Source organism: Delphinapterus leucas, chromosome 11 (assembly GCF_059928025.1).
Source record: "Delphinapterus leucas isolate spDelLeu-1000000601 "Yukka" chromosome 11, BTC_Dleu_Yukka2, whole genome shotgun sequence".
Taxonomy (NCBI): domain Eukaryota; kingdom Metazoa; phylum Chordata; class Mammalia; order Artiodactyla; family Monodontidae; genus Delphinapterus; species Delphinapterus leucas.
The window spans coordinates 12,575,612-12,593,907 of NC_143139.1; the positions used below are offsets into that span (position 1 = coordinate 12,575,612).

Consider the following 18,296-nt stretch of genomic DNA (forward strand, 5'->3'; position numbering starts at 1 on the left):
TAGAATGAGGCCAAAAAATAAAAGAAAGAAAGAAAGAAATGGGACATTCAGGAAAGAGCTGCTTGGGAGGGGCTTAAAGGTCCTGGGTCAAGGAACTGTCTTGAGGGTCGGATGACAGGAGAGGAAAATAGAAAGAACAGACCAAGCAGCAGTGGGGCAATCCCCTGATAAGCAGGGAAAGTACACAGTCCAAAGGACGGGATCACCAGGGCTCAAGGAGGAGAGCTGGCAGGCTGTGAGGTGTGATACGCGCTGGGTTTGGGCTTCACAGGGAAACAGAGCAACTGTCACCATGACAAAGAGGTGAGAGGTACCTAAGAGCAGCAAGACATCTAGTCATTGATTTGAGAACAATCTTCAGATCAGTAAAGTGAGAACTCACGATCAGAATTACAAGAGAACACACAGATTACTGCACTTCCCACAAAAGATGATATTGAAAGACTACCTCTGTGGATAATCTTTTTGTTTCTTGCTTGCGATGCTGTTCTGCTGCGTTTGCCATGGACTCAGTCAGTTGATAGAGATCCGGCTCCACCGATGTTCCCATGAAGTTCAGCATCGGGGGCTCCCAACCACTGCGGAACCGTGGGACATAGGGTGGGATAAACTGTTCTTTTGGCCACTCTGCTCTGCAGAAGGACATTAAGACATACGAACAGCAAAATTAAGAAACACCTCCATGCTCAAAAGGATCTTCAGTAAGGCTAGCCACAAAAAACCAAAAACAAATAACAACAAAAACAATTCACACGTAGTCTGCCCTCTTTCTATCCAAACAGAGAAAGTAAACATGTTTATGCTAGTATTTGATGCTGATACAATGAAAGGAAGTCTGAATTCTACATTATGATCTGCTTTCACTACATTGCCTCAATTCTCCATTAATTCAACCTTTGAACATAAATATACATCTTTGACAATTTGAGAAAGGAATGTAAAGCTAGAAGTCTGGTGAGAACTTAGAACATAAGCTTCTCTAAGCATCAAATCGTTTCTGATCCTCATCTTTCCCTTCACTCCCCTCCCATCACCATGAAGCCTCCTGATACGAGATGTATTTTTCAATCCTAAAATGAAGCACATTACTGATTTTATAAATTGAATGGATCAGCTAGGTTTTCATCAGTAAAATCAAGTTAGTACTAATCTGTAATATAATCATGACCCATTCATTACTTAGTAACTCTGAGACTTATTCCTATAAGCTCCTAATCACTCATGAACCACAAAAATAACTGGGAGAGACATTATTAAATTCTGCTAAAATATGTTGTTTTATCTTTCACACATGATTTAATTCTTCAGGTTATACTTCTACTGTGATGAAATGATTCTGGTTATTATGTTCCTTTAGGATTCTTTTTTATCTTTATGAGTTTTTAAGTCAGTATATTCACTTCCTAATACTCTAAATAATTAGGATCTGAAATGACCATTTTCTCATGTCAAGGGCTAACAATATGAGTTCCTTTTGATGTAGGTTTCCTAATAGTCATTAATTTTCTCATTTTGAGGTAGGACCCAAGACAAAGAAATTTAAAACCCTGAACTATTTTAGTACTATGAGGTCTGATAAATTTAATAGGGTTTATGGGAAAAAAATGAAAAGATCCCTACCTAGGCTTACCATAAAATCATAACCTACATAAATCTAATAGATTTAAGAAATCTATTTAACCAGTTTTTACATAGTATGATATATAAATGATACAATATGCTACATTAATATATAAATAATATGCAGAAATAAATTTAGATAACATTTTCATTCAAAAAAAGCAACAACTGCAGTGCCCTTAAAGAATCTTCTGTTTGGTAAACCACTCCATGTGTAAACCATATTCCCACACAAGCAGTTGCCAAAGTCCAAAACATAAGTGGGAATGGTTTATATATATTTCAATAGAAGAACAGCAGAAAAAAAAATATGAATTGGTCCATTACTTTCAGGCTAGCCTAAAAGCATTACGAAGACAAACTTCCAAGTGACCATACTGAATGATTTACTCTAAGAAGTGAGAGAAATAGAAAGATTCAAATAAATGAGGAAAGCAGAAATCATTTAATCACATATAATGAAATGAGAAATATTTTTATAACTTGCTTGGCTCAGCAAACTTGAACCCTGCAGTTGTTAGTGATTTCTTTTCCACGGTCACCTCACTGATGAGATACAATTCTTAAACGTATCCCCTCCTCTTTTCCATTCCCGCCACCATGGTTCTAGTCCCAAGGAATGCTGATTAATAAGGAACCTCTACTATTGCATTATTGTCCCAAGGGGCCTCACGCCTCTAGTAACTTTTGTCCGTGTCCTCATTAGACTCAATGACCAGACTGATCTTTCGAAGGTCTGGTTGTGTCGCACTCCTATTCACAAAGCTATGGGTTCTCCGCAGCCTACAGAACCGTACTCCAGCTCCTTAGTGTGGCACTGGGAGCCTGAACCCAGCCCTGCTCATTTTTGTACACCTCATTCATCACTATTCCTCTGTTCCCCATTCTCCACCATCCCCCACTACCCAAAGTCTATACTCGGGCTAAACACACATTCATGCTCCATTCTCTTGACTTTTTGCTTCATGGCTTCAGTCACGCTGCTCTCTCTACTGAGCAGGCCCTTTCCCTGCTACGTATTTGTGGAAATCCTCCTCATCCTGCTGAAAGGCAGCTGAGCAAAATAATTACAAGCATCTATTTCAGGGCCAGGTTGCCTGGATTCAAATCCCAGGTCTGTCGCTTACGAGTTGTGTGGCCTTGGGCAAATTACTTAACCTGTCTTTGCCTCAGTTGCCTCACCCGTAAAATAGCATAAAAATGGAACCTATGTAAAGTGCATGGAAGAGTGCCTAGCAAACACTGTATGTACACCCTTGTTTATACACATATACCTCCTAGTGTTATTATCTGTTGATTTTAAATGCCAGCTCTTCTTTGAAAGCTAAGCACCCTCCTCTCTAAACCCTCTTCCTGACGGCTCCATCTTGCCAAGTGACAGCAGTTTATTTACTGGTACTCATCGTATCTTACACTGCACACTTCTATGTTCTCCACTAGACCTCCAGCTTTTTAACGGTTTAGCCTTTCTCATCTACAACACCTACTCCTTCATACATAGAAGGTTAAATAAATCTCTCACTAGATTCACGTACTAGACAAAGAACAATACTTAAAGTATTATAGGTATTCGATGCTAGACTCATATATATGTTTACCTGGATTTCATCCACGAGTCTCCCAATGACACCCACAGCTGCCTCTCATCGACGTTGACAGTGTAACTCAAGAAATCGATTGTGTCCTTAGTCAGTAGGGGGCTGAGCACTGAACTGGCTAGTTCAGGACCTCCTGTGGCCTGCACAACCTAAAATGGCAACAAGTCACTTTTCAGCAAGAAGATGGTGATTATTTGTACATTTTCAGAACGTGTAGATAAAAAAACCTATGATAAAAACAAGCAGCTTTTATGTACTCAAATTAAATCTTCATCCAGAGCAGTCTTTCCAGCCCAATGGTGCCTAATCGTCTAAAATGAAAAGTTAACAGTTTAACAACTTTCACAGGCTCTATCTCTTGGCTTCATAGGACTGTACTTTGCCTGGAAAGTACTAATGGCTATCCAGGGAATTCTAAGTCAGCTGGTCTAAAGATCGCTGCCTTAAAAAAATATATATCTATTTCCACTGGAAAATCTATTATGTCAGACTTGAACAATATGGTTCCAGAAATGAGTACTTTAGGGAGAAACAAGGCTCGAGTTAAGTCTATGGCTGTGCCTATAAAGACATAAAAAATAAAGGATCCAGAGAGAAAGGTGAGAGAAAAGATGAGAAGCGGTCCTCCGAATCTATGGTATTTCTTCCCAGAATTTAATTGTAGGAAGTTGCCCTGATTTAAAAGAGGTAACGTAATGATTAGCAAAAACAAATAAACAGGTGCAGCTCTCTGATAAGCAAAATGATGATAAGTAGACGTCTGAAGGCTGCTCCAATTTTATTACTCAGGGGCTATTTCCTGGTTAAGGAATGGTAATCTCCTAGAGCAGGAACCAGAGCCCTTTTATAAAAATCTCACCTTCCCAGAGATACGGCACAAGAATAAAGGGATTTTTTTTTTTGAATGGCTCCTGACCAAGAGTCAATTTCTCTCCAGTCATCCAGGTGTGCTGAGCCTGCTATGCTGTTTTATTCCTCTGTGTCTTTGCACATGCTGTGTCCCAGCCTCCAGAAGGCCCTTCCCCATCATTTTAAATAGAACTCTCCTCGGGTATCACCTCTTCTGAGAAGCTCTTCTTAACCCCACAGTGTAACTCTGAGGCACCCTGGGGTCCTCAAGCATGCATATCAGCTACACATGCCATTGTAACTTGGGCCTTATTTTTCAGTTCTCCTCCCTTGAGAGCTTGGACCAAAACTTATCTGACTTTGAACTGCAGAAGACACAGGGTTAGGGGAATGAATGAGAAAATGAGAATAAGTGAAAGAAAAGATGAAGGATAAAGGAGGTGGGTAGACCCTTATTTGAGAACAAAACCTACCCTGAAAGCCTGGCATAGTGATTTTTTTTTTTTTAATGTCCAAGCACTATAAGCTCTAATAAATAGGCAGGAATAACTGAGAGGGATAGTAAAGAAGTAAAGAAATATTAAAGATCTTTGGTTTAACAGTGGGAATAGGGAATGGAACAAAGGAAAGTAAATAAAAGGCTATGGGCCATAGTTCCCTCTGAAGAATGTAAGTAGGCACACATGTGTGCTGTGGGTACGCTTGCGTGGAGATGCTGAGGATACAGGGAGGGACTCACAAGGTTTAAAGCCACTAAATTTTGTCTGACTGGTAGCAGGCCCTGAATTAATGTTCCTTTCCACCTCTCTTGTCCAAGTGAAATGTCTGGGACTCCGCAGACAGAACATTAAAAGAAGCAATAGAAGTACTATGTTTGGGAGACCATTAATAAGGAGTCATTTTTGAGAAAAGAAAATATAAAATAAAGCAATGTTTTCAGATACATAGCCTGATCACAAAGACTAATTTTTGTGTGTTAGGGAAAACAGTCCCACTATCTTATAGTTCTACTCTGTGTAATGTCTAGATATCTACTTATGATCTGTGAAAGACTTGTGAAAGGAATGAGAAGAGGTGGCAAAAACTGCTTTATAAACAATACTTCCTAACACTCAAACTAAGATAGTATCAAATGTGTTGAAGAATAAAGAATAAAAATTTTGTTAATGAGCTAGCATCACTTTATTTGCATATGGATGGCCTTGATCTAATTTTTAAAAGAGCTTGAAAAGCAACAATTATTCAACAATAACTAAACAAGCAGAAATCGGATACTCTATTTATAGCAACAACGTGCGGAAGCATTCATAAATTATTGATGTAGGCGCGGACTTTCACCTTCCAATTGCTTATCACCCAGTTCTGACATTCATGCTGATAAGGTTACGTACTTTCCTATGTTTGCAAGCAATATTCATTTCATATTCTACTTCAGGTCTTGTCTAGTTACTCTTGGGGAAAGAAGGATGAGATTTATCCCTTTTTGATACTTGGATTCTTTGTCTCGTTTTTTTCTGATAATCAAGCAAAACCTAGGAGAAATGCTTGAATTTGCTCCATTTTTTATAAAGATTAAAGAACTCAATGACCATGGTCTTCATATGCTCTAAATCAAATTAGTGAAATTTATCTGCTTCACAGTTACCATTCTTACCCTTTAAAAAAAATCATGGAAATAATCACACTACGAACAATTATCATTTACTGCTATTATTATTCTACAAAGCAATTATTTGCTCTTTTGACAGGACGAACCATTCAAAACCACTCCACATGGGCTTCCCTGGTGGCGCAGTGGTTGAGAGTCCGCCGATGCAGGGGACGCGGGTTCGTGCCCCGGTCCGGGAAGATCCCACATGCGGCGGAGCGGCTGGGCCCGTGAGCCATGGCCGCTGAGCCTGCGCGTCCGGAGCCTGTGCTCCGCAACGGGAGAGGCCACAACAGTGAGATGCCCGCGTACCGCAAAAAAAAAAAACAAACAAACAAAAAAACAAAAAAAACAAAGCACTCCACACATCCCTGTCTTGGCCCATCAAATAGGAAACTCTGTCCTCCGAGAAGTATTTAAAAGAAAGAGATTCTGCCTTCTTTCCATTTCTCTCTCACTTGCCCTCTCCACAAAAGGAGGAATGACCTATCAAATTTCTGGTCTTGTGGAATTGTAGAAAAGGGTGACTTGTAGCCCAGTCTCTTTTGGAATCTGTCAGTGTGTAAGGCCAACAGCTGTTCCATCTGCTTTCTGTTGCCATGCTTTTCCCAAATCCCAGCACTTTTCTTTTTGCACTCAAATGTTATTTCAGCTAATTCTCCCAGCTGTCCTGTGGAGAAGATGGTGGTATATGTTAGCTTGGAAAAACCACTATTAGACCGTTTGCAAATATAAGAAATAGAAAATGGGAAGGGAAGTATATTACTGCACCTATTTCATTAAACGTATAAGAAAAGAGCATACCTGGGTACTGAAAATCTAGAAAATGAAAATGTGTATCTTGGATCCCGGCCTATGAGATAAGTGGTATAACCTTTTGCTGGACAAACTCATGGAAACATCCAGCTCCTTCACAAAAGGAATTGTTCCCAATGCACCATTTTGTTATCTTCAAAAATTATGCCTTATGTAAAAAAACACATGTGCAAGAAGGGAGTTTTCCAGGGGAAAATCTGTATTATGTACATATCACTAGACCTGGCACATATGGGCCTCCCAAAGACTGATAATTGTCCCCCTAATATCCATTCTCTTCTTCTCCCTTCTAGAAAGAGAAGCCCCTACATTTTAGATGGACACATAGCCACTCTGGTGGAGACTACATGACTTTGGTGTTAGGGATGGCCATATGAGGGAGTTCCTGCCAACTGGATAATAGCAGAAATTGTCTAAGTTTGGAGTCACCTCCTTAAAGATAATTCTTTGCCTTTGTACTACTGTTACAAGGACAGGGAGGTAAGTCAGCTTCCACCATAGAAATGCCTGACAGAGTATCTCAGTTCCTCCTCTTGGAAACAGTTTCTTCGTTTGGCTTACAGAATACCTACCATGATATTCCTGTTTTGCTTCTCCTGACTTCCCGCTTCTTCTCACTCTTCTTTGCTGGTTCTTCTCACTCTCCAATCACTGAAATTACCTAAGGCTCCATCAGCCCTTGTTCTTCTTTATTTATCATCACTCCCTTGGTGACATCATCCAATTTCTTGGCTTTGCATGCAGAGGATTTATAACTCTAGGCCTGATTTCTCCACTGAACTCCAAATTCATACATTCAACTACCAATGCAAATTTCTCCATCTGGATATAAGTCACTTTTGACACTGTCTGAAGGGAATTCCTTACCTTCTGGTCCAAACCTGCCTTACCCACAGTCTTCCCCATCTCAGTTAATAATTAGTCCATCCTTCCAGTCTTAAGCCAAAACTTTGGAGATATCCTGGACTCTCACACAACACTTCCAACCTACCAGCAAATCGTGTTGCTTCTGTTTAATAACCAGAATGGGGACTTCCCTGGTGGCACAGTGGTTAAGAATCCACCTGCCAATGCAGGGGACACGGGTTCAATCCCTTGTCCGGGAAGATCCCACATGCCGCGGAGCAACTAAGCCCGTGCGCCACAACTACTGAGCCTGCTCTCTAGAGACCGTGAGCCACAACTACTGAGCCCGTGTGCCACAACTACTGAAGCCCACATGCTCTAGGGCCCGTGCTCTGCAACAAGAGAAGCCACTGCAATGAGAAGCCCATGCACCGCAACAAAGAGTAGCCCCCGCTTGCCGCAGCTAGAGAAAGTGCACACACAGCAATGAAGACCCAACGCAGCCACAAAAAAAGAGAAAAAAATTAAGAAAGTAAATAAATAAAATAAAAAATAAAAAAAAAAAAAAAACAGAATGAAATCTCACCACCTCCAATGTTACGTGGTCCAAACAACATAATCTCCCATCTGGATTATTTCCATAGCCAGCTCAGTCCCTTCTTCCCTCAAATTTCTAAACATTGCAGCCAGAGCAATCCTTTTCAGCTGAAACCCCTCCCAAAGTGTCAAAGGTTTCACAATCACCTATAAAGACCAATAAGATATGTCCTCCTGCTTGCTGACCTCATCTCCCTCTAGTTGAGATCTCCCCCCTCATTCTATTCAAGTCACGGTACCTATTTCTTCCAAGAACATGACTTGTATGTTACCATCTCAGTGCATCTGTATTAGCTGTTCTCTGTCTGGAATTCTCTTCCTTCAGAAACACACGTGACTCATTCCTCACTTCATTTACTCAAATGATACCTTCTCAGTAAGTCGTTCCCTTAACCTACCCTATTCAAAAAGTGTAATACTCCACAACACACACACACACACACACACACACACACACACAAACACACAGCACTCCCTGTTCTCCTTCTCTGCTGTATTTTTCCACATAGCATTTATTTTGGGTGAATTATTTATACATTATTTAGGTTATTGACTGCCCCTCCACACTACAACATAAGTCCCGATAAGAATTTATGTGTTTTGTTCCTATGCCAAGCACATAGCAGGCTCTCAGTTAATATTTGTTGAAAAAAATGAATGAATGAATAAGTGATTGAATCAGAGATAGCTCAGGAGATGGAGGAACACCTCACTGAAAGAAATCTGGACCTCTGAGTGACTTCACGGAGCAAAGACATCCATCCAGCATTGGACTCCTCACACCTAGCTTATTTTGTGAGAAAGAGAAAATTTTCTATATTGTTCAAGCCATTTATATTACATACTAGTATATACTGAAACACTAGTATCCAATAAATCTTTATTTCTTTTCATTTCCCTAGCTCTATCAGAGACATCAGTTTCTTCAGCTATAAAATCAGGTGTTTGGACTAGATGATTTCTAAGGTTCTTTTCAACTCTCAAATTTCACATACTCAGTGTTCACAGTAGATGGCAAAAGAAATAGTACCCATGCAAGGCAATGAAGAAAAACTGTCTAGATAATCTAGACAGACACGTGGGGTTGAAAACATGCTAAGAATAATTACTTTCTTAAATTAATAAAATCTTACCATATTTAATGGAGTAAATAAAAAGTGAACCAAATCTGCAGCACTAGGATTCTGGATGTGAGACTTCAATTTGGCCTGTAACATTAAAAAATCAGGCAAGCCTATTACTATGATGTAATCGAGACAAAGGCAGACATTCAAAAAGGTTCAACATAGACTCAAAGAAGAGGTTTTTACTACTAGTTTCACTTTTTTGTATCTTAATTAGCAAGCGTGAGTGAGATTAGGAGAATTTCATTTTAAAAGACTGGAGTCATTCTTTTCTGATTAAATCTCTTAGATATACAGATTTTTGCAATCTGCTCTTCTAATGAAAGGCAAATCAAAACACACATACAAAAAAAAATCTATAACAACAATTTAATCTCTTAATTTGATCAGGTACATCCTGGCTAGACTTGGATCTCTTCCGTTTGTTTCTCTTAATTGTATATAAATAAATTTCACTTACCAGAAGGTTAAATCCATGTTTAAACTTTTGGAAACAGTCAATAAATAAGTCAGGAGGTGGAGGTTTTGCCCTCAGTGTTAAAACACCCTCTAAAGAAATAAATGGGAGGAGGGGTAGATGAGAGCAGAGTTCCAAGAAAACTTATTCAATGAAAAAAATTAGAAAACACATTTATGTTTGTAAAATTTAATGATCACATCAGATATCATGCTACCTAGTTACCCTCCCGCATCTCATAGTCTGACTGTAACAAATTAAGGTGATCCAACATTTGAAATGGATTCCTCTGCCCTTAGACACTATCAGATTACTCATCAATTCCATAGATTCATATTGTAGCCCTTCTATGCACCAGTCATTGTGCTTATCACAGTGAAGGCTACGCGGATGCGTAAGTTACTCCTAAAGGCCTTAAAATCTATGGAAGACACGAATCAGATAAGTAACAGAGATACGTCAACCGGGAGCTTAAAAAGAGACTACAGATGGGGAAATGTATTCTTAAAGATGTTTCATGGGGAAAGCAGCTTTTAAGATGGGATTTGAAAAGTTTGTCCCAGGGCAATTTGGTAAGAAAAACATCATGGTTGGATAAAAACAGCATTAGCAAAAACATGGAAAAAGGAAATTGCATGTACATGAAACAACAAACATAAAAGCAAAGAAACGCGAGAATGGAAAAGCAGATCAAGGTTAGATTGTGAATGACCTTGACTGCCAGACCTCAACCGCCAGAGTTTGACTTATATCAATAGAACATGGGATTAACATGCTTTCCAGCAGAAGAATGAAGTGACCAACTTCGAGCTTTAAGAAGACTGTCCTCGTAGAATGGAAGACTAAAGCCTTGAGGGTTGCTTAGAAAGCTGGGTAAAAAATGAGGCAGCTTGAAGCAGTGCTAGTTATGAAAATGAAAAGGGAAAAAACTGGGTACAAGGGACCGAAAAAATAAAATCAATGTTGGTTATAAGCTAGAGAATGGACTCATAAAAAAATCTATGGCTTTGAATCTGGATGGCCAAGAAGATAGTATACTGTTCGTAAACAGTACAAGAGGAGTAAGTGGTTTGGGACATCAGAAAGCAGTAATACTTGACTTCAGAATGTATGGAGGTGAGGTATATCCACATCCATCCATCTAGAAAACAAGTCTACAGGTCATATGCTTATGATATAGACAGAGCTAGAGAAAGATTTGGAAGTCATGTGAAATAAAAGGAATATTTATTTACTATTCCCTTATATATTTCAATCTATACCATTTTGTTCCATAATTATAATTTTATACATTTTGAGGTCATTTTAAATAGCTGAGCCACCGCCTACTTAAAAACTGCTTGTAGGTGACCCGAATGTACTGTTTGGTGTTTTGTGATAAGAAATTAAAATTCACTAACATTTTAAACTATTTTAATGAGAAAAGTCAACCCTTTTATTTAACAAAATAATGAGGTTCTATATTTACAATTAAATAAATTCAAATATGGGAAGAATGGTGCTATGATTTTCTTTAACAGACATTACTTTTATAATGACTAATGAAAACTATAGACAGATGGTCACTACTGAATCTCAGAGTCTCTGTAATTTAGGTAAAGTGTCCTAGAGTCTTTCTTTACTGTAGCCAACTTGGGACCAAATGGACTCTTCCCCAGGCTCATCTTAATCTCTGCCTACATCACTGGTGCTATCTCAAAACCAGAAAAGGGACCTTGGTCCCTGGTCAATGGAGTCTTATTGAACAACTCAGAAGGTCAGAAACTCTGCCTAGTACTGGCATTCTGAATGGTCTTTAGAAGGTTAAGAAAATCCAACTTACCTCCTGGTCCTTTCTTTTTACCTTTCTTAGTTTTCTTCCTTTTAGAAAGCTCAGAAAATGCTTCAGCTGCTTTTTGGAGTTTTGTGATAAAAAATTCAATGTCATCCAAAATGTGGTTTAAGATTTGCTGGAATTAGAAATTACAGAATAAAATATAAAACAAAAGAAAACTATTTTTGCCTTAGCTGTACACTGTGAAGGAAAATCAGAAAGTTAAAAAAAAAAAAAGAAAAAGGAACACCTCCCACATGCAAATTTCAGGTTTATCACTAATTCTAAGAAAAAGTTTTGAACTAAATATACCTGTGGCTGAAGTCTAACATTTACATTTTTCTTTAGCTTAATTTTGTTCTATTTTCAATACCATAAAGAAAGCATTCACAACATCTATTCAGATTATTAATTATTTTCAATTACTCTGATTTTTTCATTGTGTTCGCCCACATAAAGTTAGGGGAAAAATTTCCAAGAAACAGTTTGTTAGAACAGCACTGAGCATTTCTGTTTTTCTAATAAATTTTCCAGTAAAGCACTGACAATGTTATTTCATGGAATTAAAGGGCTCTAGAGTGTTATGATAAATAAACACATAGATAATCTGCAATAATAGGCATTAATAAGCATTTCTTCTGGGTAAAACAGAATTAATGATGCACTATGCTTTCAGAGATCATGAGATCAACTTTGATTATACTATATTGTATATTACATTATACATATTATATTATACATACTATAGTCTTACTTGACTTTCTCTTTTATGTGTGAAACTTGACATTCTTTTAACTAAAGAGTAAAAACTGAGGCTAAATAAGCTTTTAAATATTAAATAAAGTTTTAAGCATTAACAAGTAATACTGTGATGTAAAAATTAAATTCCAAACTTCAAATTCCTCTAAATATTTGTTTCCAAATAAGCTGAGAACATAAGTAGAGTATAAAAAGTAATTATGCTGATGTCATATTTTATGATTATGTCACAGGACATTGTCATTCTGCAAGGAAATTACTATGGAGAAATAAAAACAAATACAGCCTTATCCTTTATAAAGCATTAAAATGTACTTATCTACCCTTAAGAAATGCCACATAACTTTTATCTTTTGGGCATTATAAAATATTTTAGAGTAAATGCCAGGAAGACAAATTTAGAAGATATTTCAATCATGGGTTACAAACTATGAGAAAAGAAAAACCCCTCAAATCTTGATGATTCAGCTTAAATTCCTCTGCAAACCAGTTGATAGTCTAGTTCTATCACAGCCTTAGTCTACTAATTAAATATTGGCATAAAGGCAAAAATAGTTTAAAAGAATAATTCAAAGGGCCTAACCACCACTGGAAAGAGAAAATATGGTTTCCACAAAATACCTTTATTTAAATCAACTTAATTTTCCCTGTTAATAATTTTTCCTTTAAAAAAAAGCCAAAGATATAAAGATGACTATTTCACTTACCACATCTCTGTCAATGCGAGCTGCCGTCATCTCAGGTGTTTCTTCCTGCTGATAATAATTCCTTTGTTTCTCAACTAAAGAAAAGAGAATCATGTATCTTTCAACCTGTTGCTTAAGTGATACCAATATAGATAATCAAACATGCAAATTGTCTAGAAAAGAGCATCATTTGCAAAAGGAAACACCTCCGCTGGGTACAAAAATCAAAGCTGTGCCCATCATCTCTGACGTGCATCCTTGCTACCACACTTGGCAGAGCTGCAGTACTGGCTTTCCATTTGTATGGGATTGATTTACACTGTAATTTCCCCTCTATTCTCTCTCTTTCCAAAGTCAGCTGCCAGTGGAACCAACCCTAACTTAGTACCCTTTAATTCCTACACAAGAAAAAAATATAAACCCACGAGGTCCTGGCCGTGTTTCCCACCACTGGCACTCCAAGGTCCCGGGGGACCAGGCCCAAGCCGTCTTTTCTCTCCTTCCCACCCCGCCTTGCCGACCAGGTGGCTTCTCACAGAACAGGCCCCAAATGGGTTGTTCTCCCACTTTGGGTTTATGCGGCCCTGCCGGTGACAAGGGGCAACACCTGGGTTAGGCGATCAGGAGGATCAGCTGCTTAAGTGCGGCCCGGAGCTTCCGAGGCCTCCAAAAGGACAGAGCAGCCGACTGTCTACATTTCCCGGGCTTGCTGTAAGGACAGATGGAAAAGCACATCCAAGGGTCTGTCCCAGGAGCATCCCCATGGGAGGACTATCTCATTTCCTCTCCAAGCCCCGGCTCGTCACGTCCGAGCACTGGCTCCGACTCGGCTGGCGTGTATCTGCCTGTGAAAAGCCAGGAATTATGAGGAGGCGGCGAGGGCTGTGCCTCAGCCACTTAAGCTGCTTCTACCACCGGACACAGCTGTCCCGGCCATGCGTGCGGCTAAGCACCTACTTCTTAAAATGGGCCGACTAAGTTCTAAGTTCTAAAGCTCCTAATTTTCATACCATCTAACATCATGACAACAGTAAAGCTTTGGGGGTTCTGATAGTAAGGTGCTTCTAAAATTGTAGTCTAGTTAAGCTTAAAACCCACAATGTTGGGTTCATTATCATTTTAAGCCATAAACTTTATAAGTAGAAATACCTACAAGAATTTGCAAATTAAAGAACCAAAGTCTTGGGCTTCCCTGGTGGTGCAGTGGTTGAGAGTCCGCCTGCCGATGCAGGGGATGGGTTCGTGCCCTGGTCCGGGAAGATCCCACATGCCGCGGAGCGGCTGGGCCCGCCTGCGCCTCCGGAGCCTGTGCTCCGCAACGGGAGAGGCCACAACAGTGAGAGGCCCGCGTACCGCAAAAAAAAAAAAAAAATAGAACCAAAGTCTTGCATTAGCTCAGTTGGCTAGACCATGATGTTAGTCATGATCATTATCATGAACTCCGTCCTGGTACAGGTCAGTTAACACTTCCACAAAACACAGATACTCCTTCGAAGATTTCTCAGTAGATGAAATGAAAGAAAAATGGATGGATGAAACAGAAAAACTGTATCATCACTAATGGAAATACAACTCATGACGGATCATCATGACTCTTGATGTTCAATACAGAGAACTACAAAAAATACTGAAAACTGCTATGCCTCTTCTATGCCTAACTTTACCCTTAAATGGAATATCAGTCTTATGAAACTTAATCGGTGAAATTTCAACATATGAAATCTTGCCAGTTAGCTGCTGCTTTACACACGGTTAGCTGCTGTCTTGGTTTTAGTGCACTCCAGAGGGCAGTAAGTTGAAGCTGAACTACAGCTATCAGGAACTCCAATAGGTCCCCAAATATCATTCAGACGGCACAGTGAGAGAGAGGCGGTATTTCTCGGATTTTTCATAATCTGCGGCGCTACTAGCATCCCACTGCCACTATTCTACAGAGCTCTATTCTGGAGTCAGGGGTAGAGCTACGTTAAGGGTCCAAAGAAGGAGTTGTCCAGCCTGAGTCAGCTGGAGCCTTCAGAGGGACCAGAGGGATACTCCTCTTGGAGGGTTTTCCAACTGGCCTGGAGCCTGCACGCTGGACAGAACCTCACGTGGTAAGTGGCGTGTTCTGTTTGACCTGGTAGTAAACCAGAAGTTCTGAAAACCTTATCTAACTGTAATTTAAACAGATGAGCGTGCACAGAGTATTTCAGACAAAATCTAATGAGGGCTCAGAAACTCCCGGGAATAAATTTTTGTTGTTGTACATATTAGGTTTTACAGATGTTTTTACAGGTTTATTCAGAATGTCTGAAAACTTAAGATGTCTTATCCTTCCTCAACTTCAAGAAAAACCATTTTGACTTCTCTCAAAATAAAACCTACATCCCCTCTACAAAATAGTAACAATAGCAAAAATATTGTAAGTACACAAGAAGTAGAAAACACTGTAAACTCCCGTTTAGTTTTTAAACATAAAATTGTAAATACAAAGTGGACTGATAGAAATGTATATAATTCCTAAAGACAGAAACTGCTACAACACTACAGCAAATAATAATTCTGTTACTTTATTTTTGAAAAGCGGATGCTTCAAAGATTTCTTTCTTTCATCTGTTCGGTAGCTGGGTTTATATGTAAAGTGAAAATAACTTTAAGAACATGGGAATCTAAATAAAATGGAAAGCAATTGATAAAATAAAATGAACTCAATTTGGCAAAAATGAATGTCTACTATACTGTTCCGGGTACTATTATAGACATTATTTGCTTTCAGACTCACAGCAACATAGGAATTATTATCCCCATTCTGTAAGTAAGGCATAACTTCACAAGGTCGCACAGGTAGGTCCCTGTCTTGCTCCAGAGCCCAGATTTTGGCCCTCCAGACTCAAAGTACAGTCCAGTATCACTCATTTTGGTAATCAAGTTCCGTAGGTTAACTACACTGTTAGATTCTCATGAATAATGCTTTATTAGATAAAGGATAAGAGATTTAAGAAATCACATTGAACTAGGAGGCAAAAGAATGAGGCTATGGTCTCCATCAAATTCAGACTCACTGGATCACTATTTCTTCACCCTTAAAATGAAGAGATTGGACCAAACATATTTTAAGGCATTTTCCAGGTATAAAAATTTCAGACTTAGTAAAACATTCTGTCAGATAAAAGGTTACACTATGTTCTTTGCTATGATTATTTGTTTTTAAAGAAGAATGCCATGGTAAAATGATGGTACAGACATAGGGTCCATTGGGCAAGTTTACCCGATGGTGAATGCATTTTAGCCCTTTTCCGTCACCCTACCCCTGCCCTGACATCCTGTCCTTGTAACCACAAACAGTTTGTCCAAAAGAGGACAGTGGTAAGATAATAATAATGGAAAGAACTTGAAGTATTATCTTAAAAAAATATTGATCGTCTCCTGTTTGGTATATATAATATTACCATTCTTTTAATTGTTAGTTGAGTCAAACTTCCTCTCTTTGACTGCTTTAGAAAGAAAAGAGTCTACTCCTAACACCATATTTATTAAGACTGGTCTGAACTCTCAGAGACAATAATCTTACAGTGCCCAAGGCTTAACTTTCCTTTACGAAAGATTTATTTTTACAAGACTAACCTCAAGTTTCAGCTCAGAAATCAGCATCAGATTTTGAAAACAAGAACTAGGTCACAACTCAAAGTAAATGATAAATGAGCACCGATCCCTGGAAATACTCACAGTCCCCTTGGTCAGCTGCCAATGCGGACCAGGCTGCCACCCGACTTCTAACATCCACCTGGGTCACAGTCCCAGGTGGCACAGGGGCGGGAGCTCTGGGTGGAGGCGGTATACCAGGGTCTGCTTTGGAAATCATCCTAAAAACAGATGAAAACAAACTGAATTTTTACCCTCTCTATTTCTACAATACATCAATTCTCTCAATTTTATGGTATTAGTTCTTCAACCTCAAGAAGAACTATGTCAAGGGGTAGAAAAACAAGGATTTCCTAACCATGCCATGTTATGTATATTTATAAATGTATATGAAATATAAAAATATAGAACATTTTCAAATCAGCTGAAAACCAGGTTTAACATTTTTTCTGGGTCTCCTATGATTTGCAAAGGCTGTTAACCAACTAGAGACCTAACATCTGTTTATAGTCCCTTTGGCTACCTTGCCTTAAAATGCCACACATTGGTTCATGGGTCTCTGTGACAACACAAGTAGAAGGAGCCGTATCAGAGAAAGACCAGAATCACGGAGAGAAAAGGCACACACACATACACCGACAAACTTGCGAGAGCAAATGACTTGAGATTACAGGTTGTAATCTGCAAAATATAATAATATACCTTCACTGAAAATATATTTTTTTTCATTTTTAGAGGAAAAAAAAGACTTAAAAACACACCAATTCTAGCCCTTAATTTCTTTTAATGTTTTTACCTCAGGACATCAGGCCGCCTCTTCTGTTTCCCTCCTTTACTGTCGCTGATTGCGCTTTCAATATCTTCACTAATTAGGTTTGCCTGCAATGAAAGACAAGTTACCTGGGGGCTTATGGATTTTTTTTTGTCTTGATATGTAGGTTAAAACAGAAAAAGGGATTATGTTCCCTGTCCAAAACAAAAATGTCTTGATGCAAAGAAGCCATTTTATTTTTTTTAAATCTGCTTTCGAAACATAACTCTTCCAGTTTTTTTAAGTGAACTTTGTAATGACAAGATTGGAAAACTGAAGGAATTTTTAAAGATTATTTAATCCAGATTCCTTTAGTTTTTTTTTTTTTTTTTAAAAAAAGCTATACTTGCATAAAGGCAAAGAGAAAAAGGATTTGCATATGCTGAAAGTATAAACACATGCTGAAAATGTAATGGGTTAATAGCTATGCCTGGGAAGAAGTGAAGGAATCAGAAGTACCAGCATGTGGAGCAGCATCCCTCCTCTCCCCCGTCCTCCCCATCCACTGGGCCCCCATTAACTGGTGGAAACCACTCAGTTGCAGCAGCGCTACTCCCAGTTTAAGACAAACCCACATTGTCACGGGGTGGACCCCAACACTAGGTTGTAACCTTTGTGATGACCTCTTTATTTTGTCATTGCACGTTAATAAAAATTAACTTTCTCTAAATGGTTTGACATTTCCGATCCTTTTCCAACAATAATCCTTGAACGTTTGATTTGGTTTTCTTGGGAACCAATAAGAGATTAGCAGCTAAGAAATTTATTTTGTTTGGTTCTGAAGTTTATTTAGCCAGTGATTATTACTGTATATTAGGTTCTTGCTGGGATGTATTTATTTTCTGTTTTGTGCCTGCTTTTTCTCTGTAATTACGTATGTTTTTCTCAAATACATATATGCATACATACATACATACATACATATTATACTCTTTTACCATAAGTCCAGGTAATCGTAAAATTTTAGAACTGAAAGGATACTTAAAGATCATATAATCTGTTCTAATTGTTTTATAATTAATAAAACTGAGGAATACTTATATGATGACTT

At 38.6% G+C, this 18,296-nt stretch overlaps 1 protein-coding gene across 1 annotated transcript in view; it reads right to left on the reverse strand.

The window, feature by feature from the left end:
* EPS8 (EGFR pathway substrate 8, signaling adaptor) overlaps window positions 1-18,296 on the reverse strand; it is a 73,848-nt gene that overhangs the window by 38,539 nt on the left and 17,013 nt on the right. The window contains exons 6-13 of the mRNA XM_022577672.2: window positions 17,231-17,313; window positions 16,519-16,655; window positions 12,835-12,908; window positions 11,378-11,504; window positions 9,559-9,647; window positions 9,108-9,182; window positions 3,219-3,367; window positions 449-632 (exon numbers count right to left, since the gene is read on the reverse strand). Coding sequence (XP_022433380.2) covers window positions 449-632; window positions 3,219-3,367; window positions 9,108-9,182; window positions 9,559-9,647; window positions 11,378-11,504; window positions 12,835-12,908; window positions 16,519-16,655; window positions 17,231-17,313 — 918 coding nt within the window. The remainder of the gene's footprint in view (window positions 1-448; window positions 633-3,218; window positions 3,368-9,107; window positions 9,183-9,558; window positions 9,648-11,377; window positions 11,505-12,834; window positions 12,909-16,518; window positions 16,656-17,230; window positions 17,314-18,296) is intronic.